Source organism: Mastomys coucha, unplaced genomic scaffold, assembly GCF_008632895.1.
Source record: "Mastomys coucha isolate ucsf_1 unplaced genomic scaffold, UCSF_Mcou_1 pScaffold15, whole genome shotgun sequence".
Taxonomy (NCBI): Eukaryota; Metazoa; Chordata; class Mammalia; order Rodentia; family Muridae; genus Mastomys; species Mastomys coucha.
In genome coordinates, this window is record NW_022196897.1 from 146,734,406 (window position 1) to 146,752,005 (window position 17,600).

Genomic DNA, 17,600 nt, shown 5'->3' on the forward strand with positions numbered 1-17,600 from the left:
ATGTCTGGGAAGAGTCTGCTTTCAGGAACCAAGCACAAGAAGAGCCCTCTTCCCCCTTTCTCAGACTGCAGACTGGCTGTCTGCCCGTGACAGCACTGTTTTTTCTGCCTGCTCAGTGAGTTGAGTCCTGTCTGAGGTGTAAGAACCTATTCTACAGAAGAAGCAGGCTCTCACCCAGCCGAGTGCCACCTTCATGGCTGTCAAAGTGCTTGGGGTGCTCCAGGTGTCCTTTAGAGGGACACTGGCATGCCTAAAGTTTCTTGCTGTCTGTAAGCATCATCCAGATGCTACATTCTGAGTAAAATTGATCTCTAATAGTCTCAGGGGCTCGAGTTAGGAGTCTGTCCCTGGGTTGAGGAACGCAGAACAGAGAAGAAAGGAGATGGAAAGGGAATATTAGCCTTCCCAGAGTTCCTGCCTCATCATACAAACTCTGATTTTACAAATTTAGTCTTTGTCATCTGCCTCAGATCTTAGAGAGGCAGCAAGTACATTTCAACTCCTACCAAAGGCAAAATGGAAGATTGAGATGGTTGGACAGATCAGGCCTGGTGCTCCCAGGGGATGTTTGGGTAGTGGGTACCCCTAACTGATAGCCTTGTTTTGACGATCCAGAAAGGAAAACAGTTCATCTTTGCAATTTCAGACCTGTTTTTTTTTTTTTTTTTTTTTTTTTTTTTCTGGACCATGCCTGTAGAGTACACATTGCCTACACTGTGGGGCTTGCTACAGACGCAGGAAGTAGTATCTTAGCTCATCTTTGCATATACTAATCAATCAATGAGACCTATGCCCCAGAGATACTCATCTCGTAAGGCCAATTGTGAGCTGGGAAATAACTGCTTGGATTCTTTTCCTGGTGGTCTTTATCTTCAGAACAACTCTTTGAGGTTTGAGTTTGCCCTCCAAGCAGAGCCCTGGCAAGGCAGCTGTGTCAGCTCCCCTAAGGCTGTCTTTCATAGGACCCACGGCAGGAACACCAGGCACACAGACAGGTGCTTCCAAGCAAGGCCCTTATCTTGTGAAGTGAGGAATTCAGTTTTCCAGCTTGGGAAACTAAATCTGAAAGAGTGAGGGACTACCAGAACCTCATAGCTAGAGTTGAAGGGCCCTGTGGTTCTTGGTCCTTCTTGCTAGGCCTGGCAGCTTCAGGAACAGTATCTGGTCAGGGTAGACTTTCTGAGAGCTTTGCAGTAGGAAGGTCTCCACTAGGGGCACGGAGGAGCACAGACCACCAGGATTCTACCTGGTATACTAGACTGTCTGGTCTTAGAGCAACCGTGTGATGTTAGTCCCTGGCATAGGTGTGGGTGGTTCCTCATTATTCAAATCTTTTTGAGAAGAGCCTATCATGGTAGCTCACACCTAGCAATGTCAGCACTCTGGAGGCTGAATTTGGAAAACTGCAAGATCTAGGGCTATCTATCTCAAAAAAGGCAGAAACAGAAGTAACAAAAGAAAAACCAAGTCTTGATTTCATTATAAGAGTTTATAAAGATTAACTGTAAAGGACTGGGTGTCCCTTGCTTCCCAGGCAGCTCAGGCCATTCCTAAGGCCTGGGTAAGTCTTCTCACTTGGCCCAGAGCCCTTGTCCTTGGAAGAGTGCATATCAAAGCTCCTAAAAGGTTATGCTAGCTAGACTGTGCCCGTTCAGATTAGGGTAAGCCTGAAGTTGGGCCACTGTCACTTCACGGTCTCTGGTTGTGGAAATCTGCCCTTGTCCTCAGCGCATATCTTCTTTTCACTTCCCAGCCCCTGGACATCAGGGCCTCTAGGTATCCTGGACTCATGTTTTCAGTAATGTTCCTCCAAATGATGTTCTCCCATAGTTGTTAAGAAGAAGGGAATGCTGGCTCATGGGTCTTCCAGGCGTAGGGAATGAATATCTAAGCAGTTAGTTGCGAATGCATGCACACAGTCATTCCTGACATACAGACGGTCTCACCCAGACAGGGGTTGGGCTGGCAGTTATCTTCTCCTCTTCTGCAGCTAAAGCAGAGGCTGTGTCTGATAAGGGAGTCTCTTCCCTGTGACAGCAGCTGGGAATGAGCCTGAGCTCGCTCTCTCTCTCGCTCTCTCTCTCTGTCTCTCTGTCTCTCTCTCTGTCTCTCTCTCTGTCTCTCTCTGTCTCTCTCTTTCTCTCTCTTTCTCTCTCTCTCTCTCTCTCTCCCTCTCTCTCTCTCTCTCTCTCTCTCTCTCTCTGTTTGTCCTGAGACACAGGCTGTGCTGTCATGGCCTAGAAGGTCAAGTCCTTCTCAGTCCTTCTGACTTCATAAACTTAGAAGGCATCAGGGCCATGCTGTGTCTCCTTGTGGAAGGAGGAAGAAGGGATCCGTGTGGCCATTGTGGGCTTAGAAGAGTGATGTGCCTGGCCTTCCTGCTCTATGCCTTCCTGGTTCCTATTTAATCCTATGCCTATTTAACTTCAGACTCAGCGTAGAACACAGAGTAGGCTAAGGCTCACCTGGGCCTACTGGCTCAGTGCACATATACACTGAGCATATGTGTATGCACACACCATCACGTGTGCACATATATATGTAGGGGAACCACATGTGGCCTACGCATGAGCCTTAGACAGACTTTATAGGTGCCTGTCTATTGTGTATACACCTTATTGTGTACAGCCTGTGGGGGCAGCAGCAGGAAAGACCTTAACTGTGGATCATGTAGGTGTGTGTACATGCACACACGTGGGTGAATGTGTAGGAGGGGAATGATAGCTTTGCACTGGAAGAATATTCTAGTTTCTGTTTCAAAGGGCAGAGTTTTTGGTGGTTGTGTGGTGTGTGATGTAGGCATTTCCTCCTAATGGAAGCTCTTCCTTCCACCTTTAGAAACTGTGTTATCAACTTGTGGGTTTGTGACCCAGCTCTCCCGCCCTCACTCTAGAACTGAGTCGAAAACCTCCCTTTCACTCCATCCCCCACGCCGTTTTACCTGGCAGATCCACAAGCCTGCATTTTTCTTAATTTTGCATTCAGTGGCTACTGGAAGGGACTCTGCCTCCCATGGAGTGTGAGGAACATACATTTATTTCATAGCAACCTGAGGCATTGACCGGATGATAACTGTAGGGTCGAGCTTCCCATTTGGATCTCTCGTAGGAGACAGTCCAGTGGTGGAACTGGCCAGGCCAGGATCCAGGATGCATGGGGCAGGAACATTTGCTGTTCCTGCTGTAGGCCTGACTTGTGTTGAAAGGAGCAGAGAGAGGGCAAGACAAAAACTCAAGGTAGATCTCTGAGCCTCATCATGAGAGCCTCAAAGGCTATAAAGAGGGAGTAGGTTTATGGTAGGTTGTTGGATATCCACGGGAGGAACGTGAGTGGGCCTACAGGAAAGGTAGTTGGTGAGAACTGTGGTCACCAACAGGAAAGTTCAGACTTCCTGCTGCAGGATAGACCTGGGGGCTTTGCTGAGGGGGCAGAGTTGGATCTCGGTAAAAGCCTGTGCTGCTTGTGGTAGCAGAGCGGGGGATGGGACCACAGTCTTTGCCATTGTTCCAGGTGGGGCAGATGAGGTACTGTGGCTGGCTCAAGGGACAAGACAAGAAGACTTCCAGGGCTGGTTGGAGCCTTTGGGATGTTCCAGCCATGCTGGTGTTTAGAACTAGAATCTAAGGGGAATTTACTCAGGAGGAGGACTGGTCAGAACATTTTAAGAAATTCCCAAGGTGAGGGAAAACTCACTGTCGAGCCTGAATCTCTTCTTGGACTGGTGTTTTCTTCTGTTCAGGTTCCCAGCTAGTTTAAGGATATAGTGGGTATACAGTCAGGGCAGCTCTAGCAGGACCTCTCAGACCTAAGTGCTGAGCAAGTGCTGGCTAAGGAACAGCTCCCTTCATGTGGGATACACAGTTTCCATGCTTTCAGGGGCCACTTTTGGCCTTGCCAGCATCCTCTCTGATGTTTGTTTGTTTATTTATTTATTTATTTATTTATTTATTATGTGTATGAGTACACTGTAGCAGTTGGGAATTGAACTCAGGACCTCTGCTTGTTCCAGCCCCGCTCGCTCCAGCCCTGCTTGCTCCGGAGTAATACACTGTAGCTGTCTTCAGACACACCAGATGAGGGCATGTCATCACAGATGGTTGTGAGCCACCATGTGGTTGCTGGGATCTGAACTCAGGACCTTCTGAAGAGCAGTCAGTGCTCTTACCCACTTAGCCATCTCGCCAGCCCCGTCTCTGATGTTCTTATCACCCTTTTTAAGTGTAGCAGTGGATTCAGGGCAGTTGTCTCTGCTCAGACTCACAGTTAATGTAATGTAGAGCCAGAATCTAGTCCTTGCAGCCCTGAGAAACTGAGTCAGACCCTTAGCTCTTTAGTTGGTAAGACTACAACTGGAAGGAGCTAAATGAGTCACTAGCTTACAGTTACTGTCTGTCACTCAGGTTAGTAGCTGGTACCTATCATTTACCTCAGGCTCCTGTATTTGCTTCACCTTTGCTTGTGAAAATAGGGGAACAATTGAGAATACCTTTGTAACTGAGATAAGGATACCAAGCTGCACAGCAAAGACATTCTTGGACAGCCTGGGCCTAAACCAGAATTTTGCTAAGACTTGTGTGTGCATGTCTGGGGTGTGGGTCATTTCAGGATTTGCCAGTTTTCTGGACCGGATCCAAGGTTCTGCCTGGAATTCTGAGACCAATCTAGACTTGCCCAGCCCAGCCTCTAGGACTTTACAGTTGGGTCTACATATGTATTGTGTTAGAAAGTGGTCCACAAGGAACTAACTGCTTTGGATCCCTGTTCTTTTCCAGGTCTAAGTGTATAGCCCATACTTCCAGCAATGGAACATAGATAGGGCAGGGATAACACATATATTTACCTCCTAGTCTCTAAGGCCTTTTCCTTTAACAACACCCAAAGGGTCTACTCTTAGATAAGCCCAACTCTGTCACTGGGGTAATTGAGTGAGTGTGTTCAGTCTGTCTCAGAGAAGGAGTTGCCTCTGTGGTCCAGTCCCTGAAGAAGGGGGCGTGGAAATGACGGAGAAGAGCAGGCTAGGCTCCCTTTGATGCTGACTGAGGACCCTAGCTTGACCTTGGCCTTTACTATCTTCCCAGTTGATATCCGTGAAATCAAGGAGATCCGCCCAGGGAAGACTTCCAGGGACTTTGACCGCTACCAAGAAGACCCGGCCTTCCGGCCAGATCAGTCACACTGCTTTGTCATCCTCTATGGAATGGAATTCCGCCTGAAGACCTTGAGCCTGCAAGGTGGGAGACATGGGCTTAGAGGAGTTGGGGTATAGGTAAGGGGAAGCCCAGCTGCACTTCTCTTGTGGGAGATATGTGCCCTTGGCTCAGCTGTTGCTCTGCTCACAGCCACATCTGAGGATGAAGTGAACATGTGGATCAAGGGCTTAACTTGGCTGATGGAGGATACACTGCAAGCAGCCACACCGCTGCAAATTGAGAGGTAAAAACCCATGTTCATGTGGTTAAAACTAGGTATCCTGGAACCCAGGGAAAAGAGGCAGAGACGTCAGGTCCCCTGTGCAAACAGTAACTGCTTTAACTTAGCTGGAGGAGAAGAGACCCTGACCTCTGGCTTCTCTCTTTCTTCAGGTGGCTCCGGAAGCAGTTCTACTCAGTGGATCGTAACCGAGAGGATCGGTAGGTGCTAAGCTGAGGAGATGCCTAACCAGTGGGTAGAGGCACCCAGAACGTTGGAGCCAGAGGGCCCAGAGCAGAGAACTGAGTTACACTGGGAGGGATTGGGGTTCTGACACAAAAGTCGTTCATGTTGCTGAGCATGGGGTACAAAGCTGGTTCTGGGTCTTAGAGTGGCAGCGCAGCTTTGTGCTATTGCAGGGCCCTCTCTCTGATAGACCCCAGAGGCAGGAAGCCATGGGACATGTAGAGGAATGCCCTGCTCTGACCTAGAGTTTCCTCAGTGCCCTAGATAGGCTTACTACTGCTGGAGTGAAAAACCATGAACAAGCAACTTGGGGAGGCAGGGGTTTATTCAGCTTAATTAGCTTCTTCATTGCTGTTCATCACCAAAGGAAGCCAGGTCAGGAACTCAAACATGGCAGAAACCTGGAGGCAGGAGCTTATGCAGAGGCCATGGAAGAGTACATAGCTTACGCAGCCTGCTTTCTTATAGAGTCCACGAATACCAGCCTAGAGGTGCCCCCACCCACCACCATTGGGCTATATTTGTTTAAAATTGCATCTGAAAGACAGAGATCAATAGGTGTTTGACTTGAGCAACTGGAAAGTAAAGTTGCCATTGGCTGAAACAAGAAGACAGTGGGAGGAACACTGTGGAGCTTATGGTCCAGTGTGGGTGTAAGTTTTATGGTGCATAATAGATGCCCAGGTAGAGAGGTATGGAGTCACCAGGCTGGTAGAATGAGTTCAAATGAGGAGGTAGGGCTGGAGGTAGTGACACAGGGGTGTGGACAGATGAAATGGAAAGTCTTGGGGTCCCAGATAAAAACTCATGGACCCAGATAGCAAGAAAAGGGAAGAAGTCCAGCGGCCAGCTCCAGACCACTTCCATATGAGAAGCTAGGGAAGGAGGAGTACGTTTACCCTTATGTGTAATAACATTGTGGGTAGGTAGCTTCAGCCCATGGTGAGCAGCTTAGAGGCATAAAGAGAGTGCAGGAGAGTCTTGTAAGAGTTTTACATAGTGCTGGAGAGATGGCTCAGTGGTTAGGAGCACTGACTGCTCTTCCAGAGATCCTGAGTTCAATTCCCAGCAACCTCATGGTGGCTCACAACCATCTGTATTGGGATCTGATGCTCTCTTCTGGTGTGTCTGAAGAAAGCAACAATGTACTCATATAAATAATAAAATAAATATATAAATCTTTAAAATAAAAAGTTTTACATAGTGGGGAGGGGCAACAATTGCAGAGTAAGTATGGCAAGGTGGAAGGAGCAGCGTGCTTGTATGATTGGGGGGGAGGGGAGGAACAGAGGGTCAGGTGACCTAGTGCTCCCTGCAGAGCATTGGTTCTCAACCTGTGGGTCTCCACCCCTTTAGGAGGGTTGAATGAACCTTTTCCAGGAGTCACCTTTCTGCATACCAGACATTTACTTTAGGAGTCGTAACAATAGCAAAGTTACAGTTCTGAAATAGTGATAAAATAATTTTCTAGTTGAAGGTCACCACAACCTGAGGAACTGTATTAAAGGATCACAGCATTACTTTGAGAACTCTTGTTCTAGAATATTCAACTATTGGTGAAGAGCTGAGCCTTACTTAGGGAGTTTTGGTTCTTCCTGCCTGGCTTTAGACCAAAAGAGGGTGTACTCCCTCTTTCCAGCCCCCACTCCTCCCAGGAGGACATCCTTTTCCATCTTGTTCATCCTGTTGTAGGCCAAGCTGCCATGCCTGGAGGGTAGAGTGCTCCTGTGCTAGTGCTCTCTTCTCTCTCTCCCTGTCTCCCTCCCTCTTCCCCTTCCCCTTTCTCTCTTCCCCTCTGTCTCTCTCTGACTGAGTTCTTTTCCTGGAGCCAGTTTACTGTCCAGCCTCAAGAGTGAGCTCAGACAGCAGCAGTTATGTGTGGCTAGGGGTGCCCATGCTTCCTTCCCTCCTGCTTATTCTGGGGGCTCTGGGTCTCAGGATATCCCAGTTAGTGGCAGTGGGCACTGCCCTGTCCTGCACAGGCAGGAGATCAGACCTGGAGGCAACTGCCTGAGATGGCTTACTCTGCCCCACCCCCAGTCTGAGCTGCTTTCCCGAGCTTGGCCACTTCTGGAGTCTTGAGCTTTTTCTCTTTCACATGAAGAAACTGAGGCTCAGAGAAAAGAAGGGACTTCCATCTGTCACACCATGAAGTTTGAAACAGTGTTGCTCTTCAGACTGCAGATCCCCGAGTGTAGGTGTTTACTTGTCCATCAGTCTAAAGTCAAACAGGAATCCGTTTTTCTCTCCTTAGTATATCAGCCAAGGACTTGAAGAATATGCTGTCACAGGTTAACTACCGGGTCCCCAATATGCGCTTCCTCCGAGAGCGGCTGACGGTAATGGACACTTGGGGCTATCTTCTAGCAAGGCAGGGGAGGCCAGTGACTCCTAATAAGGGGCCTGACTGGCAGTCCTGCTCTGTCCATGTAGGACCTCGAACAGCGCAGCGGGGACATCACCTACGGACAGTTTGCTCAGCTGTACCGCAGCCTCATGTACAGCGCCCAGAAGACGGTGCATGAGCCTCTCACCCTCCCCTGCTCTTGCCCCAACTCCTCTGCCTCCTCTCATAACCCTGCTGCCCTGCTTTGGAGTTTTTGGGTGCCATTATTCCAGGCCCCTCCTCCCCCCAGCATCTGCTTCTCACCTTTTCTTAAGAGCCCCTTTCCTGACGGTCTCACAGATTCCTGACCAGCTTCTGTTCTCTGCAGATGGACCTTCCCTTCCTGGAAGCCAGCACTTTGAGGTCTGCTTGGGAACAGCCAGTCAGGCTCCCTCTGGGTGGTCTCAGATGAGGGCGGGGTGGGCATAATAAACCACTGGGTATCCACGTTAGACAGGGCCCTTGTCTATTGATCAAGTCAGCCCACTGCCATACACCAGGTTTTCTCCCTGCAGGACTGGAGAGCGGCCAGAGCATTGCCAGGTGTCCCTTTCTGAGTTCCAGGGCTTCCTTCTTGAATACCAGTCGGTATGGCTGGGCCAGGGAGTCGGGCTGCATGGTGTGCTCATCATTGGTGGCCTCTTCCATGATGTTCTCTTTACGTGGCAGGAGCTGTGGGCTGTCGACCGGCTGCAGGTGCAGGAATTTATGCTCAGCTTCCTTCGAGACCCCTTGCGAGAGATTGAGGAGCCATACTTCTTCTTGGATGAGGTGAGCCTCACCTTCCCCACCATTCTGTTAGAGAAAACAGTCTTGGTGACCAGAGCCGACCTGTGCTCTAAAAGCTGGGTCTGCAATCTACTGCCTACTTTGCCAGCAGAGTTGAGACTGAGCACGCTCTTGTAGACCTACTTCTATCCCCAGTGGCAGCCAGGACTCATTTACTTCCTCCTCCACATTTATTCTTGTAGCTTGTCACCTTTCTGTTCTCCAAAGAGAACAGTGTGTGGAACTCACAGCTGGATGCTGTGTGCCCAGATACCATGAACAACCCACTCTCTCACTATTGGATCTCTTCCTCACATAATACGTGAGTATGCCTCTTTCTGTTCATCCAGCCTTTTCTAAGGAGGGAGGAAGGCCCACCAGACCATATGTACCTCTCCTTGCTTATCCAGGTACCTGACCGGGGACCAGTTCTCCAGCGAGTCCTCCCTGGAAGCCTATGCTCGCTGCCTAAGGATGGGCTGTCGCTGCATTGAGTGTACGTTGGGTCTAAGGTTTGGAGAGGGAAGGTGAGCAGCCTGCCTGTTTGACCATGATGATATTGTTCCCTAGTGGACTGCTGGGATGGGCCGGATGGGATGCCAGTCATTTACCATGGGCATACTCTCACCACCAAGATCAAGTTCTCAGACGTCCTGCACACCATCAAGGAGCATGCTTTCGTAGCCTCAGAGTGAGCAGGCGTGGAGGTCACGGGCAATCTCCGGAAGGTCCTTTCACTCCTGGGATCCCTCGCATGGCTTGCCCCCACTCCTGTCTCCTCTGCTCTTACTCCAGCCAGTTTCCTGAGTTCATGACTCTGCTCCCTGCATCTCTGGCTAGCACTGAAGTGTATCTCATTCTCTCAGGTTATCTCCTTTTTCCTTCATTGCCCACAAGAGAATGTTTCCTATGAGCTATTCTCAGTTGCTAGCTATCACCAGGCCTGTAGTCCCCACTGCACTGAAAGGATCCTCACACTGCATTTTGGGGGCTAATTTGCATCTTTCCTGACCTATTTTGTGTGGAATGTCTTTTCCTAGGCCAACCTCAGTAACTCAGAGGCTCCCTTTTGCAACATTTGCCACTACTTGTTTCCCACTGCCTCCCAGCTGCCTCCTGATGTGCCCCCACCCCAATTCAGGAGCTCCCTCTCCTCAGAGGGGTCCTGTGGATAAGGTGCCCCGGGCCCTTGACTCTTTATTTCACTCTGTAAGGAACTGTCTGCACTGAGGTTTGAAGCAGCATAACTGTAGCAGCAGTGTCACTGTCCTGGCCCGTTGCCTTTAGGTACCCAGTCATCCTGTCCATTGAGGACCACTGCAGCATTGCCCAGCAGAGAAACATGGCTCAGCACTTCAGAAAGGTGCTTGGCGACACACTCCTTACCAAGCCTGTGGATATTGCTGCTGATGGGCTTCCTTCTCCCAACCAGCTCAAGAGGAAGATCCTTATTAAGGTATGGCATTGTTGGTAGTAGAAACCTTGCATTAGGAGATGGGCTGGGTGTGGAATGGTTTTCCCATAACCTGGTCTGCTTCCACAGCACAAGAAGCTGGCTGAGGGCAGTGCCTATGAGGAGGTGCCTACATCTGTGATGTACTCAGAGAATGACATCAGTAACTCCATCAAGAATGGTATCCTCTACTTGGAGGACCCCGTGAATCATGTGAGCTCTCGCTGAGCCTGGACATGGTAGGGCAGTATATTGAACTCTGGCTTACAAGTCCCCTTTGGGCTCTTCTAGGAGTGGTATCCCCACTACTTTGTTCTGACTAGCAGCAAGATCTACTACTCTGAGGAGACCAGCAGTGACCAGGGCAATGAGGATGAAGAGGAGCCAAAGGAGGTAGAATTGTTGAAGGGCGTGGGTTCAGCTGAATGAGAACTTGACAGTTACTGGGTATGTTTGCTGTCGTCCTGTCTAGGCCAGCGGCAGCACAGAGCTGCACTCGAGTGAGAAGTGGTTCCATGGGAAGCTCGGGGCTGGGCGCGATGGGCGGCACATTGCCGAGCGCCTGCTCACTGAGTACTGCATAGAGACTGGGGCTCCTGATGGCTCCTTCCTGGTGCGAGAAAGTGAGACCTTCGTGGGTGACTACACGCTATCTTTCTGGTAACCCACATCTAGCATCATACCCATGTTTAATCTGTGTATGCAATAGACTGTACCTAGACATAATTGGTTAACATTTTAGCCTTGGGTCTAGATTTTCCATAGAACATAATTCATTCTTACACAGGCATGTGTGAACTTAAACATGCATGTTTGATGTGTATGTCTTCTTCCAAGCTTCCTTGGAGAATGGCCCCCCTTTTTAAAATGTTATGCCTTGCCTAGTTACGTATTCCTGTTTTTGATTCCTCTCCCATCTTGTCTTCCCTCAGGCGGAATGGGAAAGTCCAGCACTGCCGTATCCACTCCCGGCAGGATGCTGGGACTCCTAAGTTCTTCTTGACAGATAACCTTGTCTTTGACTCTCTCTATGACCTCATCACACATTATCAGCAAGTACCCCTGCGCTGCAATGAGTTTGAGATGCGCCTTTCAGAGCCTGTTCCACAGACGAATGCCCATGAGAGCAAAGAGTGAGGAGAGGGACAGGGAGGAGAGCAGGGGTAATGGTAGGACTGACTGGTCAGGGCCTAACTCTGTTGATTTTCAGGTGGTACCACGCAAGCCTGACTAGAGCTCAGGCTGAACATATGCTGATGCGAGTGCCCAGGGATGGGGCCTTCCTGGTGCGGAAACGCAACGAGCCTAACTCATATGCCATCTCTTTCCGGTGAGGCATGCTGGATAGCTGTGGGTTCTTGCTCGGGTCTGGGCTGTCTTTCTTGCTGACTGTCCTGTCATTGTGAAGGGCTGAGGGAAAGATCAAGCACTGCCGAGTACAGCAGGAAGGCCAGACTGTGATGCTGGGGAACTCTGAGTTTGACAGCCTTGTTGACCTCATCAGCTACTATGAGAAGCACCCCCTGTACCGCAAAATGAAGCTGCGCTACCCCATCAATGAGGAGGCACTGGAGAAGATTGGGACAGCTGTGAGAAGGCCGGGGATGGGGTGGGGAGGGGAGCAGGGTACACCAGTATAGTTAGAGGACATTCACAGGTAACCAGCTATCTGTGCTGAAAACTCATCTTGGGGTGTTTTCAAGTTCACATGAGAGCTCTAGGAGTAACTGGGAGCCATGGTGTGTAGCTGGAGGAAGTGGCACCTGAGCTGTGCCTGGGTATCCAGACGAGATCCCCATGAGCTAAGGGGTAGGTAGCAAGGTCTGGGAGCTCACATGGATCGTGGTGTGCACACATGGGCTTGGTCTGGAGTGTGTGGGGCAGAAGGCAGGGTATGTGCAATTGTGTTTGTTCTGTGGAAAGGCTCTGAGGGGAAGTACAGAAGTGCCAAGAGTCATGGATCAGTGTTTTAGTAGAAGGCGGGCATCTCACACAGGATTGGTTGAGTTGTCATTTATGACATGATAACCTGGTCAGGGTCATGCTGCTCCCTGCAGCCAGGAGACATGAGTGCTGGACTTCTTTCTGACCTTGGGCTCCGCCATTGAACAAATCATTAAGTATGTGGTACTGCTGGCCGCTCAGCAGCAGGTAACTCAGTGTGTTCAGGAACCACAGTGGTAGATGTTGGGTAAGAGTACAGAAAGGAGTGTGGGATCAAGTCCCTACAGTCACCCTCCCTTTGTAAGTTGAGAAGGGGGATTCTAATAGGCCAGGGACCAGTGAGCTGGGGCAGATGTCCTGTAGAAGAGGCCAGCTGTGCTTCAGAAACTGGGCAAGTGGGAGCTAGTAGCCGCACTTCGGGGGTGCAGTTCCAGGGTGGTAATAGATCGCAATGTGTCCTGTTTCCAGGAACCTGATTATGGGGCACTGTACGAGGGCCGCAACCCTGGTTTCTATGTGGAGGCAAACCCTATGCCAACTTTCAAGGTAAATATCTGTTCTTGGCACAGAAAGCCACAAGGAAGGAGAGGTCCCCTACTGTTCGGGGCTTATATTTCTGTATTCTGGGCCCTTTTGTGGTAGGTGTGGAGAAGCAAGTGTTAGTTGTGGTTTTCTGAGGCTCAAGAGATTGTAAGGTGTGTGGTTGGTAAATGACCATAAATCTCCAGGGCTCAACCACTTTATAGCCCGTGTCTTGGGTTAGAACTGGCCCTTTGTCACTATCTCTTCAGTGTGATCCCCATGTCTTCCTTGGGTAGTAGAACAGGGGCCAGATGGCACACTGTCCAGCCATTTCCTTCATTATGAAGATCTTAGGATCTTCTTGGTTTTGACCTTTTCTTTAATGTAGCACATTGCCGTGACTCTTAGCCAGAATTATCATCAGAGACGAGTAAGGGTCCTAACTATGTAGGGAGCTACACAGGGCTGCACACTTACTCTTACTGGACCTTAGCCCTGACTTCTGGGAGCAGACCCCAGACAGAGTACCAAAGACTCCACCTGGGCGGCCAAGAATTTCCCTGGAGAAAACCCTCTGTCTTCCCATCCTGTTTGTTCTGAAACTCCCACAAGATAGCACTGAGAACTGTGTCTAGGGTCACTTGCCAACAGTGATACTTCCCACTAGCGTAAGCCCAGGCACATGTATGTACATGTGCTGGACTGGGTCAAGGGCTGGGGAGTGCCCCTTTGTTTTACTCCACACAATCCCATTGTCTTTCCTCTGCAGTGTGCAGTTAAAGCCCTCTTTGACTACAAGGCCCAGAGAGAGGATGAACTGACCTTTACCAAGAGTGCCATTATCCAGAATGTGGAAAAGCAAGATGGTGGCTGGTAAGACAGGCCATCCAGGCTAGAAATCCTGTGGTGTAGTGGGACAGGAGTCCAGGGCCTCTGTAGAGCTGTCACTGAAAGCACTTGTGACAGTATACTTTGAGAGTTATCTGTCTCATGTTCATTAGTAGTGTCTGCCTTGGTCTGACTTACATGTGGGAACCCCCCAGGAAGATCCTGTGAGAATTTGGGTTGTTGCTGGAGTTGGTACCCTGTGACTTCCACAGGTGGCGAGGGGATTATGGTGGGAAGAAGCAGCTGTGGTTCCCCTCAAACTATGTGGAAGAGATGATCAATCCAGCAGTCCTAGAGCCAGAGAGGGAGGTATGTCTGCAACCACATTGTGTCACAGGTTTGTTTCCCTGTCCTCAGGTTCTCTTTTGATGTGTCTATCACACCCAGGCCTTCCTGTCATCTGTGAGCCACATATCCTGTGTGGCCACACTCTAATCTCTGTTATACCTATGTCATGCTTGGCTGGTCATGAGTAAAACCAAAAGATCGTCAAAAAGTCCCCTCAGTTAGCAAGTGGCAGCCATGATGACCTCCTGTGGTTTTGCTTCCTACAGCACCTGGATGAGAACAGCCCTCTGGGGGACTTGCTGCGAGGGGTCTTAGACGTGCCAGCCTGCCAGATCGGTGAGCTCTACCTCCTTTAGCTCGAGATTCCTCGTAAGTGTCAGGGTAGAGGAAGCCAGTGGCTGAGTCCCCAGAGGCTACTCTTATACTCTGGAAATCCCAGACTCCTTTGTCATCCCCAAATTTTACCCTGTGCCAAGTACAATGGAGTCAAAAGTTGGCAGAGATGTCGACAGGCTGACATCCAGTCCTAATGGTTTAGACCACGGTGTTGTGACAGGAGCTTGGAGATGGGTTAGGGTGGGTGTTAAAATGCATGGGTCCAAGGAAGGGGCATGAGTCACAGCTGGGTTGGAGCCTTGGCCCTACCATAACTATTCTGGTGTGTCTGAGCTACAGTGTCCTCTGTAAATTGGATCTATACACCAGTTTTTCCTGCTTATAACTTTGACCAGGAAGAGATGGAATGAATTCCTTTGAACCAGCGTCTATGGCTTTGGTTTTCAACCTGTGGGTTTCAACCCCTTTGGGGGCCTAACCACCCTTTCACAGGGCTTGTGTATCAGATATGCCACATACCAGTTATTTGTAGTACGATTCATAAATAGCAAAATTATGAAGTAGCAATGAAATAATTTTATGGTTGGAACTATATTGAAGGGTTTACAGCATTAGAAAGGACAAAGAGAGCATTCCTAGCCCTGTATTATTTTACCTCCAACAGCCATTCGTCCTGAGGGCAAAAACAACCGGCTCTTCGTCTTCTCCATCAGCATGCCGTCAGTGGCTCAGTGGTCCCTAGATGTTGCAGCTGACTCACAGGAGGAGCTGCAGGACTGGGTGAAAAAGATCCGAGAAGTTGCCCAGACTGCAGATGCCAGGGTGAGAACCTGCCACAGCTTACAAGGTGCTACTGAGGTCTGTGAGGGCAAGCAACATGTGGGCCTGCCCGGGAGCTGAGGCCTCCATCCCCCAGCTAGTTCCTCTAGAGAAGGTAACTGATGTGGCCTGGTCTTAGATAAGGCACCCAAAAGAACAGACTCAAGACAGGATTGTGATGGATGGGCTTAGGCAATGGTGAACATGAAGTACTCTGGATCACCTGAATGAGTTCTTATAAGGCAAGAGATAAGAGAGGTCCTGGGCTGGCGGCAGGAGTGGAGTCAGGCTTAGGAGAGATGAGGTGGTAAAGGTAGGAAGAGGGCTTAGGTAAACATTTGTAACAGAGTATGGGTCTGGGATGGGGGCAGAAAAGTCACAGATACCCCAGATACCCACAGCAGTGTAACTTTGCTATGCTGAGGGCCACAGAGGTATGGTAAGAATGGTGTCCTCTGGCTTTAGCAGCAGCAGAAATGCCTAGTGACACTATTGAGGTCTGCTAGTGGCATAAGAAGATTGGATGGCAGTGGGTTGTAGGGAATTCAGAGTGGGAATTGGAGTTTGTAGATAGTGGGTAGCATGTATTTGGAAGGGCCAGCTTTCTGGAGGAGGCCTCTTCCAGATGTATGGGAACTTCTACTTAGAGCCTGTCCCCCCAGGGTAACTGGTGAGCAGATTTGAGACTAGGGAATAGATAGAATGCTGAGGATTTTGTTAGTGTGCCCTGGAGGGCAAGGCACTGAAAGATCCAGTGGCTGAAGGGCTAGATCCTGGGTCTAGCCTGGAATGAAAAGAAAGATTATAAATACAGGAGCCCCTGAAGGAGGAGACTACAAAGAGCAGCCTGGGGAGTATCTGAGTAGGCTGCAGCTAAGATCAGGAATGGGAGGAGGAAGGTGGCATTGGCCATGGGGACATGAGGTGGTAAGATCATCTAAGGCACACACATTGCCAAGTGGGCTTAAGGCCTTAGTGCTTCAGGGAACCAGGAAGCAGTGTTTTTGCTGAAGGATGAGGCTAAGTAAAGAATAATAGAAAGCATTACTGGGAAGGCCTTGCCCACATTAGCCCCATATGAGGTCAGTTGGCACGTAAGTTATGGTGAGACTTCCACACCAGGATGGTTGGGGAACAACTGTATCTGTGGAGATGAAGAGATAATTTTTGGATAAAACTGGGGGCCAGTAGTTTTGTTTAGTGTCTGCTGCTGTTTAAAATGTGCAAGGTGAGGAGAGGGCCTCAGAACACCTGAAGTGTGTGTGTACTCAAGGCCGGCAGGGGCTTCCTTCTCCTGGGCAGGGCTCATCCTGGGCCTTGTGTGTGTCACCAGCTTACTGAGGGGAAGATGATGGAGAGGAGGAAGAAGATCGCCTTGGAGCTTTCTGAGCTTGTGGTCTACTGCCGGCCTGTTCCCTTTGATGAAGAGAGTAAGGCTGGGGCCAGGTGTGGTGTGCATGTGCTGAGGGCTGGTGGTGTGAGAGTGGTGTTTAATACCCTTTCCCTTACATACACTGCACAAGGGGCCGCTCTATACACGTTCTCACTGTTTGCCTCAGAGATTGGCACAGAACGTGCTTGTTACCGGGACATGTCCTCCTTTCCGGAAACAAAGGCTGAGAAGTATGTGAACAAGGCCAAAGGCAAGAAGTTCCTCCAGTACAACCGGCTGCAGCTCTCTCGAATCTACCCTAAGGGCCAAAGGCTGGACTCCTCCAATTATGATCCTCTGCCCATGTGGATCTGCGGCAGCCAGCTTGTAGCACTCAATTTTCAGACCCCAGGTGAGGGAGTCTTTGTGGGTGGGGAGAGAGAATTAGGGCAGTTCCACTGGAACAGTGTTGTAATCCCACTCTTCCAGACAAGCCTATGCAGATGAACCAGGCCCTCTTCATGGCTGGTGGGCATTGTGGCTATGTGCTGCAGCCAAGCACCATGAGAGACGAAGCCTTTGACCCCTTTGATAAGAGCAGTCTCCGAGGTCTGGATCCCTGTGTCATTTACATTGAGGTGGGTATATTCATCTGGGTGCTTTAGGGTGGGAAAGGGTTATGAAGAATATTGATACTAAACCTGCTAAGAAGGTAGGAACCAGGTGGGTCAGCACAAGTGGGAAAGGATACAGAGCCGGAGTTGAGTAGCATTTCTGCTTTATGTTGGGGAAGGGAACTCATCTTGGACTATTCTTGAGCTTGAAGTAGAACCTTCTGAAGAGGAAAGCCAGCTACAGGTCCTCTGTGAGGGTTGAGATCCTAGGGGTAGTATGGCTGATCGTGGCCAGTTTTTGGCACAAAAGAGTTAGGATGTCAGGGTAAGGCTAACCTATGAAAAGTCACTACCTGGCAGGAAGAGCCTGGCCAGAGTGGCACAAATCAGGCTAAAAGGGGCCTGTGATGAGCCAGGCTCCTATCTGCAGGCCCAACCAAAACCTGAGCTTGCTAGAGTATGCCCAGCAGCCTGTTTGCCTTTCCCAGTTCCTAGATAGAGCTCCCCAGTCCATGTCTGGTGCAACGCTGTGATCAAGGGTCAGCTCAGCCCTTG

At 49.8% G+C, this 17,600-nt stretch overlaps 1 protein-coding gene across 2 annotated transcripts in view; it reads left to right on the forward strand.

Annotated features, from left to right (window-relative positions):
- Plcg1 (phospholipase C gamma 1) overlaps nt 1–17,600 on the forward strand; it is a 32,029-nt gene that overhangs the window by 11,837 nt on the left and 2,592 nt on the right. The window contains exons 3-28 of one of the 2 annotated variants that reach the window (XM_031372601.1): nt 5,079–5,231; nt 5,340–5,433; nt 5,583–5,630; nt 7,910–7,994; nt 8,089–8,172; nt 8,370–8,404; nt 8,557–8,629; nt 8,711–8,812; nt 9,013–9,131; nt 9,220–9,305; nt 9,380–9,500; nt 10,097–10,265; nt 10,353–10,475; nt 10,554–10,655; nt 10,735–10,922; nt 11,195–11,395; nt 11,473–11,592; nt 11,671–11,851; nt 12,675–12,752; nt 13,498–13,601; nt 13,829–13,925; nt 14,171–14,240; nt 14,905–15,062; nt 16,393–16,489; nt 16,619–16,843; nt 16,921–17,069. In XM_031372601.1, coding sequence (XP_031228461.1) covers nt 5,079–5,231; nt 5,340–5,433; nt 5,583–5,630; nt 7,910–7,994; nt 8,089–8,172; nt 8,370–8,404; nt 8,557–8,629; nt 8,711–8,812; nt 9,013–9,131; nt 9,220–9,305; nt 9,380–9,500; nt 10,097–10,265; nt 10,353–10,475; nt 10,554–10,655; nt 10,735–10,922; nt 11,195–11,395; nt 11,473–11,592; nt 11,671–11,851; nt 12,675–12,752; nt 13,498–13,601; nt 13,829–13,925; nt 14,171–14,240; nt 14,905–15,062; nt 16,393–16,489; nt 16,619–16,843; nt 16,921–17,069 — 3,062 coding nt within the window. Of the gene's footprint in view, nt 1–5,078; nt 5,232–5,339; nt 5,434–5,582; nt 5,631–7,909; nt 7,995–8,088; nt 8,173–8,369; nt 8,405–8,556; nt 8,630–8,710; nt 8,813–9,012; nt 9,132–9,219; nt 9,337–9,379; nt 9,501–10,096; nt 10,266–10,352; nt 10,476–10,553; nt 10,656–10,734; nt 10,923–11,194; nt 11,396–11,472; nt 11,593–11,670; nt 11,852–12,674; nt 12,753–13,497; nt 13,602–13,828; nt 13,926–14,170; nt 14,241–14,904; nt 15,063–16,392; nt 16,490–16,618; nt 16,844–16,920; nt 17,070–17,600 lie in introns of both variants that reach the window. The other variant, XM_031372600.1, reaches the window with a different exon arrangement.